General features: G+C 40.9%; 2 protein-coding genes and 2 non-coding genes across 7 annotated transcripts in view; 2 read left to right on the top strand and 2 right to left on the bottom strand.

The window, feature by feature from the left end:
- The first annotated feature begins 61 nt into the window (after positions 1 to 61).
- eogt (EGF domain-specific O-linked N-acetylglucosamine (GlcNAc) transferase) lies at positions 62 to 19949 on the top strand. Of its 4 annotated transcripts, none has more exons than XM_044122743.1 (16): positions 62 to 148; positions 1634 to 1855; positions 2758 to 2858; positions 3015 to 3123; positions 3362 to 3456; positions 3531 to 3635; positions 8924 to 9030; positions 9282 to 9385; positions 9954 to 10046; positions 10875 to 10946; positions 11994 to 12080; positions 14808 to 14876; positions 15117 to 15178; positions 16242 to 16361; positions 16749 to 16851; positions 17428 to 19205. In XM_044122743.1, the coding sequence occupies exons 2-16, from the start codon at positions 1685 to 1687 to the stop codon at positions 17572 to 17574; spliced, it is 1545 nt and encodes a 514-aa protein (XP_043978678.1). In that variant the 5' UTR covers positions 62 to 148; positions 1634 to 1684; the 3' UTR covers positions 17575 to 19205. The 4 variants fall into 4 exon arrangements, with proteins under 4 accessions (XP_043978678.1, XP_043978680.1, XP_043978677.1 ...); XM_044122745.1 differs by lacking the exons at positions 62 to 148; positions 17428 to 19205 and adding exons at positions 347 to 405; positions 19692 to 19949; XM_044122742.1 differs by lacking the exon at positions 62 to 148 and adding an exon at positions 347 to 405.
- trnae-cuc lies at positions 7674 to 7745 on the bottom strand. Its single transcript has one exon. It is a non-coding gene; the product is annotated as a tRNA-Glu (tRNA).
- Positions 8228 to 8300, bottom strand: trnar-acg. The gene has a single exon. It is a non-coding gene; the product is annotated as a tRNA-Arg (tRNA).
- A 3649-nt stretch (positions 19950 to 23598) lies between the features above and the next one.
- Positions 23599 to 24378, top strand: part of tafa4b (TAFA chemokine like family member 4b) — a 54983-nt gene continuing 54203 nt past the window's right edge. The window contains exon 1 of the mRNA XM_044122740.1: positions 23599 to 24151. The gene's annotated coding sequence lies outside the window, so the exon portion shown is untranslated. The remainder of the gene's footprint in view (positions 24152 to 24378) is intronic.

Below are 24378 nucleotides of genomic sequence, written 5' to 3'. Positions count from 1 at the left end.
TTTTCCTGACTTCCAAAATTAAAGGCGTGGCGCCATCTGATGGCCACTTGGTCACAGCACACCCTGTTAACGTGGGAAGGTTTCCGGTGTTATGGCGACCACCGGCATCATCGCTGCTTCAGTCAGAGACAGCAGGCTGTGTATTTAGGTAAATCAGTTCCTAACCAACGCATTATTAGATTTATTTAGATAACCAAATGTGGTTATTACTTGTGGTTGTAGTTGTGACTGTGTCTTAGAAGTATATTTTATCATTTCTGTCTTCTTGCGTTGCATTCACGGCAAGGCAAAACTTCACATTAAAAGGGTCTTCTCGCTTTGTTATGAACCAGTGCTAGATGTTAGCTATTTCGACATTTTTTATTTGAGCTTGTGAGACGTGTCTGCTGCGTCCCGACGAAAAAGGTCACTTACGTTATGCCTTATTATCACTACATCTCTGTGTATATTTATTGAATATTTATTTACATTTTACAATGTTTAACTGAATGCTCTATGCGGTTCGCAAAGTTTTAAGTTAATTTCATTCAGTATTACCAGTCGAAGTAAAGCTAGCTACAAGTAACATGAAAGGTAGGTGTTTGAAATAAAGTCGTGTTTCTCTCTGCCATTCGTTGCAGAAGAAAATAACAGTCAGACGATGCATTTTTTCCACTTCTGGAAGATAGGCACAGTGCCTGGCAATAAATAGACTAATTTCGTCGTGTTATGGACGGAAACGTCAATGTATTTCATTTTAGTTTCATAAAACATACGCAAGACCGCTAGAAAGAAGCGGGTGAGAACTGAACAGAACATTTGGCGTGGTTTTCAAATGAACCTCCAGCGCCCTGACTCAGAAGTTTGTAGAATAAACCTTTTGCTCCAATTGCAGCATGTCTTTACCAGTTTTCTACAATTACATAGTCAAAATTCACATTTGTTTTGTTTGCAAAGTCGGCACAGCCATATTAGTAAATAAGAAGCATGTAATCTTGGTGTGTAAAGGTGGCACTATAAAAAAAAGAGAAAAAAGTAATATTTTACAATACTGGAGTAAATATACTCTATTATCTTTCACTACCGGCTTCCCTAGTGTTACTGGACCATGTAAGCTTTTTCCACCCATTGTTTTAAAATATGCAGTATAAACAGTTTCTGACTTTCCCCTTCCTTCAGATATGAAACAGATTCATAGCTATTGTGGGGGAAATGCAATGAGCTTGCTGCTTTACCAAAGGTTGCACTATAATTTCTAAGTCAACAATCATTGACTTTGGAAGGGAAACACTTCATTGGCTCAAGGCTGTAAAAGCACCAGCAAAGTCTGGACTTTTAACAAACTAGTTAGGATTGTAAAAAATGACATTTGCGCCACTATGGCTTCTGCATATTGTTGCGCACTTCAGCACCAGGAGTCGTGGCTCCTTTCCACCCTTAAGTCTTTGTTATGGTTGCTCAGACAAGAGTCGGAAAAAGGTCAGCGTTATTTCCTGCCACAACAGGACTTGGCCTTGCGTGGGGATCAGATCCGCCTGCAGCCACATTCCCACATGCTTGCCTGTGCCCACATGCTCCCCGTTCTGTGATGTGTCACTCTCCCTAACCGAGATCACAAGGTGCAAGTCTGAGTGTGTCTTTCCTATTCTCACAGAGCGCCGTGAAGACGCGCAGCTGTTTCATATGTCTGCCTGTCCTTCTGACTATGCTGCTCTTGGTAGCGCTGGGCATAGTTTTCCCCCCCTCTGCGGTCATCCCTTCACCCCTGCTGGACTACAGCGGGATCTCCTTGCCGCCGGAGCACATACCCTACTTTCTCAGCAACAACAAGAAGGTCGCCAAGCTATGCCGCCAGGACCCACTCTGCCCTTTTAAAGTAAGATATGGACTTCTATTTTTCAGGCTCTGGCACATCAAAGACATTTTTTTTTTGTATTTGTGTTATTATGTAGTATTCTAAGTTTGGCCACTTTAACTTTGGCGCTCACGTTTTTCTCAGCAACAGTTTTAAATGATGTAATTTACTAATCTACTGCAATGTCCTTGCCAAGGAATGTTTCAATGAACTTTGTGATTTTTTATTTTATTTTTTTATCTTTTGACAAAAACGATGCAGTGCTGTAAAAAAATATGTTCTTCATTAACAAATTTCTTCTGTTTTTGGCCTGTGTGCCTCACCTAGATGTTTCAGGTTATCAGTCAGGCTTTAATTGATTTAATTTATATCAGGAGGAGAGCTCCTGATATAACTTGCACCACAATTTTTTTTTGTTATCTACTTATACAGATTTTATGTTCAGTTAAGTTTACCCACAATTTTATTTGCTGTCAAAATATATATTTTGGCGATTTATTTTTACAAGAAGTTATTTGTACGATGAATAAATTAAAATTTTCCACAGTGTTTCAAATATAAAATTTTTTCAAATTTTAAATTAAGTCACGCTGTGCATTTATCCCATTTTTTGTGTATTGACACAATTAATATGCACTTTGTATATATTATTTAACTCATTTTCTATTCTTTTCTATTCTGTTTGCACTCTGGGACTGTTTCCTTGGGCTATCATATAAATTCGCTGATTACCAACTTTCATGTTTTCACCTCATATTTTTCTTGTGACTACATGTTCTGCAGTTTAAAATGAATTCTCAGGATGATCTGCTGTATTTCACCAGCAAACGTCCTGCAACTTCTTTTCGTTTAATCTCTCTTTGGTGGAGTGATGGGTAGATATAGCCTCTGTAGCGTAAACACTTTGTTTCCTTTTGTAACAGGATGCTTTGCAGAATCCGTCGCTCTGTTGGGGCTACGAGAAAAACTGCGACGCAGAGAAACGCTTCAGCTATCCTGTCTGCACCAAGGTTAACTCCGGATGGTAACTGTTCCCAAGACCTCATTCACCGCACCATTCATACGTTTGACCAAATCGCATTTGATCCCTCAATGCAGTTGTTGTTTTAAGCGCGGCATGTTCCTCACGCACATCGCTGGCTGCGCTTCCCCTGATCTGCCTAAATCTTGAATGTGTCAGGGCCCGTTCGCTGGACGCAGCCCAGGAGCTTTTCTGGAAGCAGGCTGACTTTGGTTACGTCAAGGAGCGACTTTCTGAACTCAAAACACTCTGCAAGGCCGGCGAGCCGGTACGTCCGCTCATTTCCTTAGTTCTCACGAGCTTTCTGAGTCAACAGGAAAAGAAAACAGCGAGTCCAAAAAAAACAGACTCACTGTTCAACAAAAATATAAAGACAATCGGCCAGGAGTATTTTTTGCTGTCGCTTAAAGAAGTCCGATGGAAGGGGTTACCTTGAGAGACTCTGAAAGATGCTTCGTGAAAGTCAATTAAACGTGATTTATTTTCGTCGTGCTTTATTTCCCCAGGGAGACTCGTCATTAAAATGCAGCAGCTATGCCAGGTTCTGCAGGGCAACAAATCTTTACCTGGACTTGCGAAATCCACGCAGAAGTCACGAGAGGTCGGTGGCGGTCAGAAGCCGTTTCCCTTCCCCTAATAAAAGTGACCCGAATCTCGACTGTCCTCACTGTCCAGGTATGACGAGGACTTTATCCGTACGGGGGAGATTGGTGGACGCTGCAAACTGAACAAGCAAGCGCTGGCGGCGGAAGGAGACCACAAGAGTCCTCTGCAGTCCTGGTGAGCGCCAGTCCACTCACACACGCTAAGCAAACACTTTCTGTAGCGCTTTGGTCTGTAGAAATGAGCTTGCAGTGATTTATTTATTTATTTTTTAAGTGACAAATGTGCAGATCCCGAATAAGTCTTGAATTAAAACTTTTACACGTTATTCTTTAATTAAAGAAAAGTGTACACTTAACAAATGAATATAGAAGGAAACGTAATAGAAAAAAACGACAATTTCTTTAACAGCACAGAGACAACATACCCACTTTTTTCAGTCAGACATACGTCCATCACAAACAAATAGTCTTTACGAGAACGGAGTCGCTTTCACTACGTAGAATCATATTTTATTGGTGCAAAACTTCATAGTTTTATACAAATGAAGACCTGAAAAATACAATTTACCTCTTTATTAATCTCCTTTTTACTCTGGTGCCCTTAATAAAATCGGTGGCTTTCGTTAAACACCTAATTATTCAATGGAGGCCACCGGTGTGTAAAATCATCCCAGTTTAAATCCAGATGTCCCATAAACCCATGATGGAACAGTTTGACACAACTGCAGACACACCAAGACGGGCCGGCCAGTGAGGGCTTTAATCAGAGAAGCGGCTAAGAGGCTCACGCTGAGATCAACGGCTGAGGTAGCAATTGGACCAACAGGAGGTCAGTCAGGCACTACACAAATAGTGTCTTCATCCGGTCTGACCAGGCTTGGCCAGATCAAAAGGTTCTGTCTGTAGACATGCAGAGCTGCTAGAGACGTACAAAAACATCTGCAGCAAAAGGGGGCTGCATACTGATTCAACCCCCGCGTATTGAATTTTTCATTCACATTACAACAATGTATTTTTTTTTCTTTCCTTCCGGCTTCTAATTATGTTGCTAGGTCACATAAAAACCCAACGGACGTTTGTGGTTGTTATTTGGGGAAATGTGAAGAAAATCAAGTTTTTTTCAGCAGACAGGGTGTCAGGGGGGGGTGAGGGGGGGGAGCATGGATTTCGAGTCACAACTGCAAAGTGCACAAAACTTTTAGTGCAATCTTTGTGCAACCTATAAGATCGATTTTCGACAACCGCTTGCCTCTTTTGCTGCCAAATATGAAATGAGGTCCCGAGGACTCAACACAGTTCCTCTGTCAGCATGCTCAGACTGCAGGGACGTTATGCAAGTGCTCATCATTTCACTATTTTATAATCAATTGCGCTTCAATGCATTTCAATGCATCACAAAAATGTTCCTTTTTTATTGCTGTGTGTCAGGTGTCTTCTTTTAACCCAGTGCTTCCAAATCCAGTCCTCAGGCCCCCCCCTGCTCTGCGTGTTTTAGATGTGCCTCTATTCCAGAGCAGCCGATTCAAATGATTGCATGACTATCAAGTGCTGCAGAAGCCTGTTATTCACCCACATACCGTATTCAATCCAGGTGTGTGGCAGAAGGGAAACACCTAAAACATGCAGGGCAGGGGGGCGTGAGGACCGGAATGGAGAAACACTGTTTTAACCTCACATATGCATCATCCGCATCATAACATACTGACTTGATGCATTTTCTTCCGAGCTATGATTCTTTCTCTCCTCCTTCAGGCTACTGCCACACCTTAATCACCAGTGTACACAAAGCTTCCCTTACAGTTCATGTTGAATCCATGTTTGTGGCCTCCGTTCACGTCAACATTTATTACTTATTTTCCCACAAAGGACTGATGACTGAAAGCCATCCAGAATTTCAGACTCTGTGCTTTTAGAGCCCCCGAACTAGAATAGATAGATGTCAAAATTTACGACCTCCAGTCTTCAAGGTTGAACATTTGGTCCAACAGATGTGGAACTATGTCTAGTCTGTGTTCATGCAGGGAGTTCATGTACATTTTAACGCTCCTGTTATGTTTGTTTCTAGGGTACAGCAATAATGTTCGTGGGTCAATTTGACCTGGGGAGTGTTTAATCATGCATTAGTGTCAGAAACCAAAAAATTCCTCCAAAACATTTTTGTATCTGATTATTAACTCCAATACTAACCATTTCAATCAATATTTGTACAATGATGTTTGATTTATTTATCAGAAATTAAGGATCAATGACGACAACCTCCTCATTCACTCTTTTGGACATAAAAAATGGAATTTACATTTTTTATGTCCACTAAAAAAAACCTAGACACAAAAAACAATAATTTCCTTGAAATTGATCTTTTGTAAAAATTTGCTATGTTACACTTTTTTTTTTTTTCAATGGGTGATCTTTATAATTGAACTTTAGACACACATACTGTTATGGGTCAAATTGACCCTCTGATTAAAACCAAGATAAATGGGTCATGCATAGGCCTGTCGCGATAAACGAGAAATCGATTAATCGTACGATAAATTAAAACTATCTACGTCATTTTAATTATCGCCGTTATCGTCTCTTTCAGCCTTTTTCTCTTTCTGTTGATGAGAATATGAAAAGAGTGGGCTTGTGTGGGTGTGCATGTATGTGTGTGTTGTGTTGGTTTGTGTGTGTGTGTGTGTGGTGAAATATGGTTCATAGCTGCAAGAAAACATATAAAACTGGACATTTTTTAAATATTTTTTTGCACCTTAACTTGACTGTCCAGCTAACTAATTTTAAAACCAGGCAAATTAATCAATTCTTTACAATCTACCTGCATAGTGTCAGCGTAACGTCCTGACTGAATGAAAATCATTAGAACCTATTTATGTCACGTTAACGAAGAACAGCTGAAAAGTTACCGGGTTCATCAACGTAGCGATTTCGCTCCAACTCCTCCCCTCGTCATTTCTATATTCTTTGTACAAAATGTTTTATAACCATTAATGTTGTTTCCACATATCATCTCCAATGTCCGCTGGACTTCGGGTTGCGCCGTGTCAGCTGTTTGGGATTCCTCGGTATTTCTCAGAAAACACGGAGCAGAATCCGGCTTTCTGATTGGCTACCTGTCACATTCAACGGCTGCGGTAACCACTAACCCAGCGGGAAAACCTGATTTAGATTGGAGGGGCCACAGCGATCTAGCGTAACACACCACACACTACAGGATGATCAGAGACAATCTTAGTACGATAAAAGTTCTAAGATTGTCATGAAAATGTATCAGGTAGTCGATGTGCCCATCTTCTCTATTTAAATCTAATGATTACTGAAGGGCAATATGGTAAACAGACTTTATAATCTGAACTCTTTTGGCTGAATGCAGTATTTATTTACACTTTGGCTTTATGTTATTTATTTTTTATTCAAGTACATGTTTGCTAATGGAGACTGAGAATCAATTTTATTTTTATGTTTTGTTTATTTTGTTTATCAGTTCCAGTGTTGGGTGTTCTTTTTAAAATAAAGTGCATCTATCTTTGGCAGGAAATCGCATGCATTATTACGTCATTTCCATTAAATCAGTGTAAAAAGGTCTTCAAACAATACTATCGTCTATCGCAATAGTTTTTTGAGACAATTAATCGTTCAGCAAAATTTGCTATCGTGACAGGCCTAGTCATGCAGAGAGTATTCATGTTTTCCTCCACTTCTACCGAGTGTCACTCAGTGTGGGTGGAGTTTCTCCACGGGAACAGAAAACATTCCCGTTAAAAGTTTTATGAACACCTGCCTTCTCGCAGTTTCCTAGTGAAGTAAAGAGAATAGTGAGAAAAGTGGGCTTGTGTGGGTGTGCATGTATGTGTGTGTTGTGTTGGTTTGTGTGTGTGTGGTGAAATATGGTTCATAGCTGCAAGAAAACATATAAAACTGGACATTTTTTAAATATTTTTTTGCACTTTAACTTGACTTACGGGTCAAAGTGACCCAAACAGTATCTATGTAAAAAGTGCAAATGTGTAAAATTAATAAATTTTCAATCTATATGTAGAGTGTACCTATTAAAACAAATAGAAAAAGTTTAATGCAAAAAAAATAAAAATACTTCCAACTATTTTCAGCTGTTTCGCTATGTTGATCTATTGTAATGATCGCTGTGGCCTAAGGAAAGTCTCATAATGTAACTCCTTTTTTTTATGTTGTAACACACCCACACAAAAAATAACTGTTCCCTGACCGGGAATCGAACCCGGGCCGCGGCGGTGAGAGCGCCGAATCCTAACCACTAGACCACCAGGGACCTGAGAGGTCTTATGTGTTGACCCCTCAGCTGCTCAGTGCTACTCTAAGGCTTTCATTGTTCTTTTTATTGGTAAAGAGCCCTGAGGCATTTGTAGTTGACACTATGTATAAATAAACTGAATTAAAGTTAACATAGTGGGAATTCTCAGTGGCAGTTCTGGATTAAAATAGTTTAGACAGAATTTATGACTACAGTCACTACATCCATTATCATGAATTATGAAATACATTTTCAGAATTTCCACAGCATGTAGTTTTCAAATTCTACTTTTTTTTTCCACTTAAAGCTGAAAGGAAAATTCTGTAAAAATAAAAAGTGTAAGTAAAATAAAGGGGAGCAATCCTCTTTCCCAACATTGAAACACAGTTTCACATATCCTATTTATTAGTGTATTCGTAATAAAGATCTTTATTCATTCATGATGTAAAAAACAGGAAGCCAGTAGGAAATCTACACACAAATTGAAAGAAGAAAAGAATCGAGCCAGCCAGGAGTCGAACCTAGAATCTTCTGATCCGTAGTCAGACGCGTTATCCATTGCGCCACTGGCCCTCATGTGAAAGCACCGCCTCCACAGAGGATTTAAAGTCCGCGTGGCTGAGCACGTGATTCTCACAGGAGGGGGAGGGGATTTCAGGCACACTGACTCACAGCTCACATAACAAAGGACCTGTGGCTTCCTGAAACCCTGAACACGTTTTAGTTTCTATTAGACTCATGAAATGCCACGTAAAAGTCACTTTATTCTATCGTTTTTGCTTCCAGCCTTCAAGCCTGTCCTCATATTTTAGATGGTTTAAATATGATGACTTTGACATTATTTTTCAAGGCGTTAAATTTGTTAAAATTTCTTTTGTCATATTCAATATGTATATCATTTTTATAACAACTGGAGTGAACATATTGTTATGCTATAAAATGATACTATGTGCCTGGATAATACATATCCATGATTCTTCCCCTTTAAACTAAACCATTCCATTGTAGCTCAGTCTCAAGTTTTTTGCGGCAGGTTTTCTTTTCTGTTTAACTTCCATTTAGCTTTACATCATATGTGGCCAATATTCCCACAGTGTAATTCTGTGACATATTTGCCTTTTTTTCTTTCCACAAATACAATCTGATACCTTTTTGAAAGCGCAGACTGATGATCAAAGTTCATCATGTTTTTGTAGGTACGCTGAACTACAGACGTACTCTGAACTGAACTTCCGTCCCGTGGAAGAAGGCCACTGCGACATCATTATAGAAAAACCAACAGTTTTCATGAAACTTGACGCAGGTGAGTCACTAACCGATTCACGTTCAGCTCTGATTATGTAAACAAGCCAAGTAAAGATGTTTCAGACGTCCATTTACATTGTGTTGGCAATAATTTGAACTAAATTGACATGCTTGTTGCCTTCCTTTTTGGAGAGTTCAGAGCATTGTTTAATAGTTGTTTTCTTGCTCAAAAGAAAAAAAAAAATTTTTTTACATCTTGTTAGTCATTCTAAAAACCCTAATAGTGTTTTTTTGTTGTTGTTCTAACAGGGGTGAACATGTACCACCATTTCTGTGACTTTGTGAACCTCTACATCTCTCAGCACATTAACAACTCCTTTAGCTCAGATATCAACATTGTCATGTGGGACACGGTGAGTACCAATGGCCTCTCATTACCATTTCATGAGGATTGAAAGTTTGATGTTTTTTTTTTTTTTTTTTTTAAAAATGTACACCATTATTTTTAGGGTTAAAAAGCAATTGGTGACTTTAATTGGCTCAAATGAAGACAATTCAGTCCAGGAATATTTAGTTGGCAACTTGTTCTAAGAAAATCTGAATGGTTTCCATCGTCCATAGCATGTTAAAGTTAAGCAAACAGTTTTTTCTCTGGTGAGTGCGTGTCTTTTTTAAGGGAAGAGTAAAGAGAAGAACAAAATACAAGGTACTCAAGAGTAATCAAAAGTCTGAAAATATTTGGGAAAAGTAGGGAAGGCTGAACTTGGAGAGTGAGTTAATCCCAGCTCACTATAGGTATTTAAAAATGTGGATTATGGTAAAATCTTTGTAATTTAAGAACTGAAAACTCACTTTGGAAAATAATTAGATTTTGACCTGTGAAATATGTTTGAATCTTATAGTTTAGATTAATCTTTTCCGTTTGTTTTAATCATCTATGTTTCTCCTTTTGTATGTTTTTTTATTTATTTTTTATTCCAGAGTTATTATGGTTATGGTGATCTGTTCAGTGAAACATGGCAGGCCTTCACAGACTATGACATCATCCACCTGAAGACGTATGACTCTAACAGAGTGAGTCTAACCTCAAGTTTTAGTGCAAAATTTGTTCTTCTTTTTCAAAAGAAAATATTCAATATTTACTGATTGTGACTGAAAGCTCGTTGTAATAGAGCAGAATTAAAATTTGCATTTGAATACATGCAATATTCTTTGTATTCGAAAATGTAAACCATAAAGTAAATGTGTAATAACTACAGAATTTATGCAAAAACATACTCCACATGAATATAAACACAGCAGAACTTTCCAGAATTTTGTAATTATTTTTAGGATTTTATTTTATTTATTTTTCTGCAATCAAAATCACAGATTTTGTGGCGGTGCTTGATAAATGTTTTCACGGAAGTTTGCAGTGTTTTCCCTCATTAAACCTCTTCCGAAGTCTACTTATTGAAGAAAAAAACTGATTGGACACACAAACATTTTTATTCTTTAAATAATTTAAATAGCTCAGTTTTTGTTGCTCACCATATCAGTCATGGACCAGTTTTTTTTTTTTTTAGTTTTTTTTTTTACTATTTACACTGAAAATGTTTCAGTAATCTCAAAGTTACGCGTTGGCGTGAAAAATGCTGAGATCTGTTGATTTTGTTTGAATTTCCACGATTTCAGTATCACAACAAAACTGGAGGGACTGAAACTGTAAACTGTTTTTTTCTTAGCAAATCAGTAATCTCCAAAAGTACAACTAGGAATCAGTAATTAACGTTTACATAAATAAGTCACCCATAAAGAAAGCATGAAAATACTCAAGTAAATACTGTTTGCATTATATGTCTTCTAATAACAGTATTAATATTTCTCTGCCACGCTTATTGACGGATTTCCATATCTGTATAGGTGTGCTTTAAAGATTCCTTCTTCTCCCTTCTTCCAAGAATGAGATACGGTCTCTTCTACAACACTCCTCTAGTAAGTTACCCTTCATGTATAAGCAGCTGAAAACAGATATTGACATACACTACCAAAAAAGACATTATTTTTTCTCTCACTGTCTCTCCCACATTCATTTTTATTTTAGGATCACCAGAATTTTCTTTACTTTATTCACAGAGTTGCATCCCTGTCTGAGTTGAGGCCTACTTTTGTTTTATTTCTATTTTAGTTTGATATTCTGAAAATTCAGGGTTTTGTTGGGTTTTTGTTTACTTGCAAATGCATCAATAACAATAACGATTTTTGATATTTGCTGTGATTGCAGTAGAACTTCACATTTTAAATCTAAGTCTTCCAATAATTAACATTGCTGGCCAGTTGTGCGATGCTGTTTGAACAGCCTAGTGCCATTTTACCTCACATTTGCTTTACATGTGCTTTACAGAGTTTGATTTCATGCTGAATATTCTGAACATTGGCTAGGACCCCCCACCCCCCACCACCACCACTTTTATGATTATCATCATTACTAATATTATTATTCATTGGTCTGTCTCCAGCACAAGCACGACAATATTAGGTTCAGTCAGAAACCTGCGATTTGTGTCAAATATTTATGTAATATATTCAAACCATCAGCAGGTTCCATGTGCTCGGGTTATTTAAATGATAATTCCAAGGAGATCACTATAAAGATGATAGCATATAAATATGTGTTGTCCTGCAGTTCCAGCCTTGAGGTGTGAAATATTGCTAGGTCAGCCTCAAGCTGAAGCTGATTGCCCCTGCAGCATATGTCATGTTTTTATTCATGTGTTCACATTTAGAAATACTCTGCAGGAGAGTGTGCATGAAATTCTAAGACTTGTGTCAAGTGGATGGTCTCATGTGAAATCATTTCACAGACAGGAATATACGTTGCTAAAAGCATTTGTGTGGTTAGATGTAAAAGAGCCTTATTTCTAAAGTAGAAGAATTTTTTATTTTTTTTACAATCTGCTCGTGTGATTCACATGATTGATTTTGAGGATATCAAAAGCGAATTTTATGCACATGAACAGATTTGTCTTCTGCCGATTGCAGGTCACTAATTGCCACACTGAAGGGATGTTTAGGGCATTTTCTCAGCACGTCCTGCATCGGCTTAACATCCCGCAAAACGGACCAAAGGTAGGCGGGGGCTTTATGTGAAAAAATGCATTTCTTTTTTAGATATGCGTAGGCCCTTTTCATTAGGGCCTACAATTAAAGCAAGCAAAATTTAAAGCAAAGCACGTAATCTCACCAGTGAGCAGGAACTCCTGTAATGGTGCTTTGGGTTATGTTGCTCTATCATTCTTTCTATACCTTCTAATCACCTAATTCTTAATCATTTTGTGAGAGCCAGGTGTTGCAGGGAACCTAAATGGATGCTTTTTAAAATATCTGCATACCTTCATAGAGGATTAAAAAAAGGTAGACGACTTATTGAAAGAAGAGGGGAAACCCAGAAATTTCAGTATGTGGCAAGACAATCTCTGGCTTTATGAGGTATAAAGTCTGTCCATCGACTTTGGGATCCTTGCTACAAAAAGAGGCATCAAATCAGAGACCCGGACCACCTCAACTGACCTCTTTGGATGAGGAGGACAAGAAGCTCAACTAAGTGATTTAACTCCTTTAAATGAAAGCTTATTCTAGCTGCCTTATAGATGAAGCTCACTTGAATTCTCCAGAGTCGTAGACTTTGTCCTTTTGGTCCTGCGATCCCAGCCGCGTGCTCTGAAAGCACACACTTTGTGTCGAATCCTTTGATCAGCTTGTACGATGTGACTGACAGATCGTCATTCTGTACTTTATGGACCATAAAGTGGAATTTTTTTTTTTCTTGTTGCAGGACGATGATCTGAAAGGCACTAATGATGAGTTCACTGACTAATCAGCTGTACTGCCAGGAAGGATTAGTACATATGTATCTATGGCCCTGTTCCCTTCTAAAACCCAGCGTGCATATTGAACAGCTCTGAGTTCCCAAGTTTTAAGAAATTATTTCATGAGGATTTCTAATGGAAAATATCTCTATCGCTGGTAGTTGAAACCTGACACGTCTTTAGTAATCATGTGGGGTCCTGGATTCTGTTGACCTTGTCATTGCTGTGATTAACACATCAGTTCTGCAGAGTTAAAAGAGCAAAGGGTACACAGCTATAGTTACACAGTTGGGGCACAATCCTCTCTTCATCCTCTAATCTGTAACTCTGCAGAACTCAAAAGATCTTTATGGTGTCCAATTTAAAGCGATCATATCTTTGTGACCAGAAAATCGTGTTAACCTCCTCCGGTCTTTGTAGCAGCTCATGGGTTATTCATAGCCGCCACAGAAAATATGATAAAAGTCTGTTAAGGGAGACATCGGTCTGTTGCTGATACCAGACCTGGAACTGAAATAAATGACCTCTCTGGTCCAAACCCTTTCTGGACTTTTCTTCTTTCAACAGATTAATGGTGTCAAGAAGTTACTCAAACTGTCGGTCGTCTCTTTTACGCTGTCCTCGTTCTTCTCTACCATCCTCTCTTCTTATCTCCCCTTATCGTAATTGCTGTACTCTGTTTTCACTTTCCCCTCAGTCAAAGGTGAGATTAAGAATTTCTGAAAAAGTCCATCCATCCATAGGCTGGTGCCTGTCCCTATCAGTCATTGGGCGAGCGACCACCTCAGCTGACTTCTTTGGATGCGGAGGAAAAGAAGCTCAACTAAGTGATGTAACTCCCTGCTCTAACTAAGGCAGTCTATCCACCTTAGAGATGAAGCTCACTAGAGTTGTAGACTTTGTCCTTTTGCTCCTGTGATCCCAGCCGCATGCTCTGAAAGCACACACATTGTGTCGAGTGCTTTGATCAGCTTGTACGATGCGACTGACAGATCATCATTCTGTGCTTGAATAAAGTGGGATTTTTTTCTTGTTGCAGGACCCTGAAATAAGAGCACAGAAATTAAATAAGTGTTCTTTCACAAAGTGGTAGATCAAAGGTGTACGGAAGAGGATTAGGGCCACAAAAAAAAAAAAAAAAATTCTGACTTTAATCTCAGAATTCTGACTTTGTGAGATTAAAGTCAGAATTCTGAGATTAAAGTCAGAATTCTGACTTTTTCAGCCTTGAGATGTGAAATATTGCTAGGTCAGCCTCAAGCTGAAGCTGATTGCCCCTGCAGCATATGTCATGTTTTTATTCATGTGTTCACATTTAGAAATACTCTGCAGGAGAGTGTGCATGAAATTCTAAGACTTGTGTCAAGTGGATGGTCTCATGTGAAATCATTTCACAGACAGGAATATACGTTGCTAAAAGCATTTGTGTGGTTAGATGTAAAAGAGCCTTATTTCTAAATTAGAAGAACTTTTCTTTTCTTTTTTTTTTTTACAATCTGAGATTAAAGTCAGAATTTTTTTTTTTTTTTTTTCGGTGGCCCTAATCCTCTTCCATAAAGGTGTCCACATTTTGCAACCAGATATTTTTTTTTAAAATTTGTTTTCTTCCTTTTTTACCTTAAACAGATTTTTGTTTTTAGCTGTACATGAAATCATATTATATGTAGAAAAATTATTCTTGAGCTCAGAAAAACGTGGAATTTCACCACCTCTGAGATCCACATGGTGTTAGTGTAGAAGGTAGCTATTCATCATGAACAAAAGGTGGCAGTATAGACTAAAGAAACAAAAGGACTTTCCCTGTTTTTCCCGTTAAGGAGACTGCTGTCAGCATTTAGAAAAAACTCCTGGAGTGCTTCCAGAAAACAGATCCTGCTCACTCTGTTCAAAATCAGACATGAGAACTTTGAATTAGCAGCTGTTTTCCCATCAACCCATCTTTTCTGGTCTTAGCTGATGGGTTATTGGTTTTCGTCTCTGCTTTCAGGAGGGGCGAGTTCGTGTCACCCTGCTGGCGCGCAGCACAGAATACAGACGGATCCGAAACCAAGTGGAAGTGAGTTCACCACCACCTTCCGTCTTTCTTTCTTTTTTATCTTTGTTGCTCCTATTTTTCTTCATTGTCTTTCTGCTTCTTTCTCTGCCCTTTACTTAAACAACTCTTCCACTTTGTCATTGATTTGCTGCCCGCCTCCATTAAGTGGCTGTTCAAAATCTTATTTGTGATAAAACAGAACAAAAAGGCAAGTGATTTATATTGCGGCCATTTGCTCACATCCTTCTGTTGCTCTCACAGCTGGTCAGTGCCCTCAAGACTGTGCCTCTGCTGGAGGTCAGTGTGGTGGACTACAAATACAAGTGAGTTTCTGAGCGCTGCTTGGCATTGCTTTGTTTGACCACAGCTCAGGGGTCTCAAACTCCAGTCCTCGAGGGCCGCTGTCCTGCAGTTTTAAGATGTGCCACATCTACAAAAAACTGGAATGAAATGGCTTAATTTCCTCCTCCTTGTGTAGATCAGTTCCCCAGAGCCTCGCTAATGACCTACTTGTTCTGTTTAGGTGTGGTGCAGCAGAGGCACATCTAAAAGTTGCATGGTAGTGGCCCTCCAGGACTGGAGTTGGACGCCTTAGCTGAAAGTTCCCTGCTCTAGATCAGCGGCCCTCAAACGGCGGCTCGCGGTCAACATCCAGAATCCGAAATTCAGTTTTGGTGACGGACACAGCACGCCCTGTTTGTCATTTGAGAGTATTTACAAACATTATTATATGGAGGGGCTGAGTTTTTCTTAAAATAAGATATACATTTAGTTTTGTTTTAGTAAGCATTTTAATGATTAAATCCCTGAGATTTTTTAAATCCCGCCTTCATGAAGTCATTAAAACGGCACTCCTCTATTAACCTTAGAACGAGCTCAGCTGAGGTGCCGTTCCACCAAGTGTTTGCTAATTGCTGCTGGCTAGTCTGAAGGAGCTGAGTGGGCGAGTTATAGGGGAGTGGTGCTCTGTAATGCAGAAGCTTTGAAGCTTGGAAACTGCAGCTCTGACGTGGAGCTGCGTCTCGAAGGCGGAGCTAGGACCACCCAGACATTTTGCACAGCTGAATGGTCTCTGCGGGAGATGAAAAGATTCCTCAAATATGCATGAAAGTATGTTCCTGATGAGGAGATTACATTGTAACATAATGTCAAGTTAAAAAAAACTCAATTTCACATAATACCACCCTTTTAAAATGACATTTTGTTTCCATATGTTTATTCTTTTGAGTGAAAAGAAACTTCTGAATATGAGAGTGTGGGTTGACCGTTTACAATAAACGAACCTTGAGCTATTTGAAGAGTGTCTTTGTGGACCCTCAAGACGTGAGTAGACGTTGTTTCTGGAGTTGAGGTGGACAGATGTGGAGATCCTTGTGCGTCTTTCAGGGACGTTCCCTTCCTGGAGCAGCTGAGACTCACCCACAACTCAGACATCTTCATAGGGGTGCACGGCGCCGGACTCACACACCTCCTCTTCCTCCCTGACTGGGCCGTCATCTTCGAGCTGTGAGCGACGTTTCTGTTTCGTTTTTACCGTCTGTGTGAGTAAATTGTCAGTCAGGCTTCCGGTTCGGCAGCGTCCTCTTAATAAAGCCCCTCTCAGCCGCTCGGTGTTCGAATGTGAAATAGCGCCTAATTAATCAGCCGCTCATCACACCTGGCAGCCTTGGCAGACAAAACGCCCATAGGCTGTGTGTGTTGGGGTGTGTGTGGTACCTTTTTTTTTTTTTTGTTTATGTGTGTGTGTGTGTTTATATTTATGCATGGCACGAGGGAGTGAAGCATGGTGGGCACACGTGCGATGAAGAATAGAAGACTGAGGGAAAGAGAGAGAGGCGTGGCGGAGAGAACAAGAGCTGAGTGTCGGCGTCTGTCCTTTTTTTTTTTTTTTAGATATAACTGTCAGGATGAGAGCTGCTATCGCGATTTGGCTCGCCTGCGGGGGATTCGATATGTGACTTGGCAGAAAATGGACAAAGTTCTCCCCCAGGACAAGGTAGGGAAACTCCGGCACGAGCTGCTGCCCTTCGACTTCATTTCCCCCTACATCACACGTCGATGCGAGTTTACGGTCTCTCTAAAAAGTATGGCTCTTGGAACAACTGCAAACTTCAGTCTGTTTTATTGGGATTCTGCGAAGAAGACCAACACAAGGCAGTGCATAATTAGTGAAGTTGTGAATGACGCATTGTTTTTTCAAAATGCTTAGCAAGTCATCTGAAAAAAATCTAAAATTAAATCTTACGATGAATATGAATGGATGCCAGACTTTTCAGATTTTTCCTTGTCAAAAATCTTGAGAAAGGTTTGTCCTATTCCTCTCGACTCAGTTATTCACTACGGTTGTTTGTGTCGGTAAAATCCCAGGAAAGCACATTGAATTTTGTGGTTGCAGCATTAAAAAGTAATTTAGAAAAAAGAATTAAAATCTAAGAACACGTTTGCAAATGATTAAAGTTGTGCAGTTCCAGCACACTAAACTTTTTTGGCAGGTTGAGAACACAAACCTGCCTTCCTGCACTCTTCTACTAAACTTTTCTTTCGCTACACGTCTTCTCTCATGCTCTTCCAGGGCCATCATCCGACACTTGGGGACCATCCTAAGTTTACCAACTACTCCTTTGATGTGGGGGAGTTTATGCGCATCGTGCTGGAGGCAGCTGATTATGTCACTCGGCATCCCAAATGGCGGCGCGGCATCCGTCACGATGAACTCTGAAGCGTCTGACGCCTGCAGCGGAGGTCTTCACTTGAATTTTAAACAGAGCGCGTTTTAAGGGGCGTTGCTTAAAGTTACCTCACCGACCGGCGAAAATCTCAGTCGCGCAGTGTTACGTTCGCCACCTCCGGGTCTGCCGCTCCGACAGATCCGGATGAAAGACAGAAATACGCCGGCGGCTCCCGTTTGAGTAGCTTCCACTAGCCTCATCGGTGTCGGATCCGTTAAAGGCTGCGCGGAGCTGGAGCAGCTGGAGAGCGATCAGACGTCCCCTCCATGTTTCTTCATTACCTCCGCAGCAGCCACTTCCTTCCACGTCGTCAAAGTCGGTAAATGAGCAGCTGTTTCGGCACGCCTTCACCTGCGACATCCCGTCCGCTTCGATCAGCGTCACGTTGACGGGAGGCTCTCGAGGGCGGCTGACGATCACGGTGCAGTTTTTGCGAGCGCAATGTCAAGGATAGTCGCACACATGGAGTAAAACACTTCCCCTGTGCTTTTACTTTTAAGTTTTCACTGCGCTACTAAAGCGTAAAAATGCATCCATTGAACTCTCAGATCAATGTTGCATAACTACATAGGTGTGTTTTCACACACGGACCCTTGTGAAAGTGTTCAACACCCCGAAATATTTCCACCTCTTGTCACATTACTGCCACTTTTCACTGTATTTCATCTGTTTTTGTACTTGATAGAACTCAAAGTAGCATATAGATGTGAAGTGGAATGAACTGATTCTAAATATTGTCTAAATTTTGTTAGCGATGAAAGTCTGATGCCCCTAAATACAACCCAGTGCACCCAATTTCCCTGCAGAGGTCCACGGCTCATGTGGAAGAATTTGTTGAATGGTGCATCCCACACTTCTGGCCTGCAGCGAGGTGGTTCTACAAAGTATGAATTTGGGGGCCCATATACAAATGCAGGCCACACTTCTCAGATTTTATTTGTAAAACAAACAAACAAACAAAAAACAACCATAAAGACAGTTCTTCATTTTTGTTCCACTGTACAGTAATGAGCTACTTTATTTGTTTGTGACATAAACTCCCAGAAACGTGAATGTGTAAATATTTAAAAGGTTGTTTTCATTTGAAAAGTGCAACATGTATATGTCATCCCAGGGTGTTAATGAGCATCAGTGTTAATGTTTGAGTTTTGTAGTTAATATTGTTAAAGCATATTCAATTATGTGTCACTAAAGTATAACACTCCAGACAGATTGGTGAGATTTGTTTGTTTAGCTTTGTTTGCTACACGTTTGTTTACATTTTTGTTTTAACTTTTGTCACAATCATGGTTGAAACCTTAGCCGTACATTTGATGTTGGTTGTTTTATGTTTTTAAACGCCTTTGAGTCTCCAGATAGTGACATTATGAAGAGGCTGCTATGATGTGTAATTTTTTCAAAGCCCCTGTACGCTAATTGACATCATATATGATGATAATTAAGTTGAAGAAGAAGAAGAAAAAAAAAGAAGTACAACATGTGTGCAGTCTAATACAGAGTACTTTCATCTGTGGGCACAGTTTTGTTTTTTATTTATCAATGGTTTTCCTGAACTTGTATACATTTTTGAATTCAAAAGCAGTGTGCTATTTTTTAAATAAATAATTATTTTAAATATGTTGATGTGTGTGTGCGTGTGGTTTTTTTTTGTTTGTTTGTTTTTGTTTTTTATTTTTGCGCACATCAGAGATTTAATTCATCTCAATTTAATCAATCATCTTCTGAAGCCTGACCTTGCTGGGGAGGAACTGGAGCTTCCGTTTGTTCGGTTCCTCCTGATTCCATGCGGCTCTTCGCTGCTGATTCCTTTGGTTTAGAGAGCCGGGTTTGTAAAAACATTGAAAGCGCTTTCTTTGTTTTGATTGTCACCATAGTATATATATCCGAATAAAACTCAGAAATCTTCTTGATTTAGAAGTGACATATCAATGCCACATGGGGGCAGTGTAACACCACGCATGAGGCCAGATGTAAAGCCTGCGCTCTGGATTCACCGAGGCGCCAGGGAATATATAATTTACAGATACAACTGAGCAGGTAATGTTTGTTGAGTTGCATTTTCTTACTGTGTCACAACTTTTAACTTTTTTTTTTGTTTGTTTTGCAGTGGACATTGGAGCGCCTGTGGACCTTTTATTTTTTTCCCAGAATATTGACAAGACACCGAGCCCGTCTGGTTTGGACGCTATTTCTGGCTCTGCTCTACCAGCTAAATGTTGGTAAAAAAAAATATAAATAAACAACAACAGTAGTTTCTTTGTTAAAAATGTATTGTTGCGAGATCCGACGCACCGAAAACCACAAAACCATTTGTTTTGATGTACTGGTAAGTTTTCACATACTTAGTAATAATAAAAAAAAAGGCATTTCAAGTATGTTAAACTGAGCACGTTAGGTGTCGTGTTTTTGTTTTTGCCTTGAGTAACACAAAACTAATATCTGATAAACGTTTGCAGAACCCAAACAGGCATGATAAGTCATATGTTTACTTACAGGGAATGAGTGGCGACACCAGATCCTTAAAGTGGCGTGGGACGTTTTAACTTGAATTAAGAGCGAAGGGATAAAGGCTCTGCTTATGGGTAACCCTAGGAAATGGGATTCAGCCTAAATCTATTACAATCCACTCATCTTACTGTGCCCACTTTCCCATTCATCCACGGAGCAGATCAACAGGGAGGTTAATGCGGGAATATTGATCTTAGAGGGGAAGGTACTCTTGAAGTTAAAAGCCGATTTTTATTTATTTATTTGTTGTTGTTTTTTTTACCTCCCACGGGGCGAGAGAGGATTATTCAAGAAGAGGTCCCACAACTCCGTATTACTCGACGAGAAAAACGTCTGCATAACGCAAACTTTTATGACGACATCTAAGCACAGCTCCGTCCAGAGATTGAAACGCGTGAAAGGACTGATCTTCATTTCGGTGAAACCGGTAAAAAGAAAAAAGAAAAACTACATATCTAAACAAGGAAAGTGTAAAAAGAGTGGGCTAAATTTTGCATCGCTCATCTGCGTCCAGAAAAAAGTGTTTGATGCGGTTTTTCACTGATGCTATCTGGGCCATTTGATGAAGAGGAGATGAGATAAGTGCTGTGGGCTGTTGCCTCCATTAGCTGCCCCGCTTTAAGATAAAAGCAACCCCTGATCCCCACTGGGACGTACATGCTCTGTTCTGCAGACTCGGATTCAGCAGGAACTTTATTTCCTTCCTCCTTCTTTTCTTGTACAGTTGTTTGCTTGTTTGGGAATCCTTGCAAAAGGGAGAAAGAAAGGAAAAAGGAAAAACTGCGCAGAACAGCCCCGGGACAGTCTGGAGCTGCCCGTAGTGTTGAAACTGGGCCACCCTTTCGGTTAAAAGCTCGCTACCTGAATCGCGCAACTAGGTCTTACAAAGTACCTCACTTCTAGCAAACCTACATCAGTGCCTCATCTACTCTCAGTTCAAAGCCAGACAGATCGATTCGCTATAGATCCGAGCAAAGATTAATCTGCTGAAAACAACACTGCTGCACTTTTTCTTTCTGTTCGCAGGTGGCACACTTGGTCCAAAAGGCCTTCTTAGGAACTAAAACAGCGTCGTTACACCCTACGTCTCATCCGGGTGTATGTTGCATGCCTCTGATTGCGTTGATTAGCTGCGGACGCCCTCGTTTACTCCCCTCCCAAACAAAACAAAACAAAAAAAAAAAAAAATCCCCCAAAAGTACCTTTGACAGAAGCGGTACTGGCAGCAGGAGTTCAAGGGAGACATCCGAACGTATCGGATACCCCTCACCTCGGGTCGTTAGTGGACATCGATCTCTACTAAGCCTTAATGACTGCAAATACAGCGCAGGACAATCAATCGCCATCAACACGCTGGAATATTCTGGGATGGGATAATTGATAGGCTGTCTCCAGGCGCGCAATGGAGAGGCTGCGGTGATTAAATTCTGTTTAACGTCTCGGTGGTGGTCCGTGTGCGCACCTCTTTGTTTATGGGTGTGCGGTTCAGGCTCAGAGATGGGGGTCTGTGGTGGAAGGGAGTAGGCTTACATCATCGCGCATCTCCAAGTGTTGAAACGGAACATGACCGCGGCGAAGACGCCGGGCCGGCTATTGTTGGACGAGCGATGAGGCACCTGAGCGGCTCAGCTGTCCATCTGTCAGGAACGCGCTCCCCCCTTCCTCGGCTCATACACACGCGCACCTTCACACACATATAATGAGGTGCTGACGAGTGAAGGGTCACACACACACACACACACACACACACACACACACACACACACACACACACACACACACACATGGTCTCCTTGTGTTTGTGTAACAAAAAAAAAAAAAAAAAAAAATGCCTTAAGGTGGAACCATTTGGATGGTTAATGTATGCCATTTCCAGCTGCTATCTTGACACTTTTTCTTAGGTATAAATAGAGCAAAAAATTTTATAAATGTATACATGCTTGTCTTCATTAAGTTAAAAGTGAGTAGAAATGATTCGTAGCAATATAAGTAGGTCAATTATTTATCAATAAACACTTAATTCATTAAACTGGAAGTGACTAGATGTTAGTTGTTGTTTTTTTTTCATGGTTCTCGGTGCACCATGATGTAATCTGTGATTCAACAAGTACAGATTAGTTAGCCTTCTCTCTCACGCCAAACTCAGTTTGGGTCTACAGTCAGAACTCGGATCTAGGAATGATGTCACACTCAAATAAAGCGCGTTGTGCTTGGAGTTTGGATTTACCGAAGCGGTGGCTGCTAGGCAACCTTCCCAGTCTGCTCTCCCACAGTTCAGTGGGCTTCCTTGTTGAATTTCAGTCTGGAAACTCTTCCGACTGCTGCACAGTGGCGCAGTTGGTAGAGCTGTTGCCTTGCAGCAAGAAGGTCCTGGGATCGATTCCCGGCCCGGGGTCTTTCTGCATGGAGTTTGCATGTTCTCCCTGTGCATGCGTGGGTTCTCTCCGGGTTCTCCGGCTTCCTCCCACAGTCCAAAAACATGACTGTCAGGTTAATTGGGCTCTCTAAATTCTCCCTAGGTGTGAGTGTGTGTGTGCATGGTTGTATGTCTTTGTGTTGCCCTGCGACAGACTGGCGACCTGTCCAGGGTGAACCCGCCTCTCGCCCGGAACGCAGCTGGAGATGGACACCAGCAACCCTCCCGACCCCATTAGGGAAGAAGGGTGTTAGAAAATGGATGGATGGATGAAACTCTTCCGACTACAAATAGAATGTGTCAATAGCTTTTTCCCTCCTACCATCACAGCCGTAAGCATGTGAAATCACTGGGACTTACACTGAAACTTTGCGCTTTAGTCATGTAGGACTGATATTGAGTTTTTCAGCAACAAATGCTCCTGCTTGGTTTGGTGTGAAACATTGGATGGACGTGTGGAAAAGGCCCTCATGCCTCCATGCTAAGTACGGTTGAGGATCTGTCATGCTGTGGGCTTGTTGCTCTTCCATATACATTGGGACATGGCCTAATGGACTACAGGAAATATAAGGAAATTTGAAATTAAAAACTTTTTTCTCTATACCAGAAAACTAACAGCGGGTCATCAATAGATGCTTTTCATGCACATTTTCTATCCACAGAAATGAAAAACAAATTAATCTCAAGCCACTTATCTTGACTGCAGTAGTGCCAGCTGGCTTTGACTTTCATGGGTAAGGCTATTTATTTATTTTACAAGAGTTCACTTATTCACATACGTATTTTCCAATATTGTTGTGGCTTGTAATTTTTGAAGTTGTTTGAAAGTTTACTGAGACGTTTCATTAAATGAATTTCGGCACATCTGGATTTCCATAGATTTTTGGAACCCTGGGATAAAACTAACATTATTCGGCAAAGATTGGCTCTTCAACATCTAAAACGCTTTGATCTGCTCCGTCTCTACTCGGACCCGCTGGAGTCCAGGCTGCTGTGTGAACTACGTGACATCAGTGAGGGAGCAGAAGACGAAGCAGGGTGCGGAGCGGAGCCCGGTGAACTGGGCGGGCGCTGTTGCACGTGTTCTGAATCGGGGAGGTCGGGCTCGCATCGCGTTCCTCATGTCCAATCGATCCCCGCTCGGGAGGAGCGACGGGAGAGCATCAGGAGTATCACTCCTGCATCCCTGAATCCCTTCACTCTCATCAGCATCTCTCTCGGGCGACCGCGGCGCATCTCCGTGTCAGCGACTTGGAGGGAAGAAGAGGAGGGAGTGAGAGGAACTTGTTTGGAGCCGGAGCTCGCCTTCCGGAGGGACGGAATTAACGCACATCTTGGAGACTTTTACCTTCCCCGTTCCCCGGCTCCAGTTTGATCTTGAGATGGGACTCGGTGAGATCAAGGCAGCCCGGAGCCGGTCGCTATTGCTCACCTGTGCCGTTTCTCCGGCGCAGCAGTAAAGCGCTCTCTTCGCACTATTTTGTGTGGGACCTGGACAAAGAGGCTCAGAAGGGTTGACTGTTTGAAGTCTGGAAGTTGAAGCAGAAAAGTGACAAAAGTGCTCCACTTCTCTCGCTCTTTCTGTCGCTCACTTGGATCCTGTACAGTTGGCACTGATCATGTCTTCGTGATTGTAGATCCGGGTAAGATGGCATTAACCCCCCCTCCCCTCATCCCCCAACTACTCTCACCCCCTAACCACCCATCTCTTTTCACAGCGCCCTGTCAGTAGGACCATGACACAAGGATGGAGTCACTAAGCCTCCAAGCGATGATAAGAAATGACTTTACGATGTCACTTTAGAGTTATTCGCTCTTGAATCGTGATTTTACAAGCGTAGATCACACCATGAGTTGAGTGAAACGCCGA

This window comes from Gambusia affinis, linkage group LG07 (genome assembly GCF_019740435.1).
Source record: "Gambusia affinis linkage group LG07, SWU_Gaff_1.0, whole genome shotgun sequence".
Lineage (NCBI taxonomy): Eukaryota > Metazoa > Chordata > Actinopteri > Cyprinodontiformes > Poeciliidae > Gambusia > Gambusia affinis.
This window is presented reverse-complemented; position numbering and strand designations above follow the sequence as displayed.

Coding starts and splice junctions, on each gene's coding strand:
- eogt (XM_044122743.1), top strand. CDS start 1,685: ATGCTGCTCTTGGTAGCGCTGGGCATAGTTTTCCCCCCCTCTGCGGTC. Junction 10,047..10,874: donor AGACGTATGACTCTAACAGA/GTGAGTCTAACC, acceptor ATATCTGTATAG/GTGTGCTTTAAAGATTCCTT. Junction 16,852..17,427: donor AAGTTCTCCCCCAGGACAAG/GTAGGGAAACTC, acceptor ATGCTCTTCCAG/GGCCATCATCCGACACTTGG.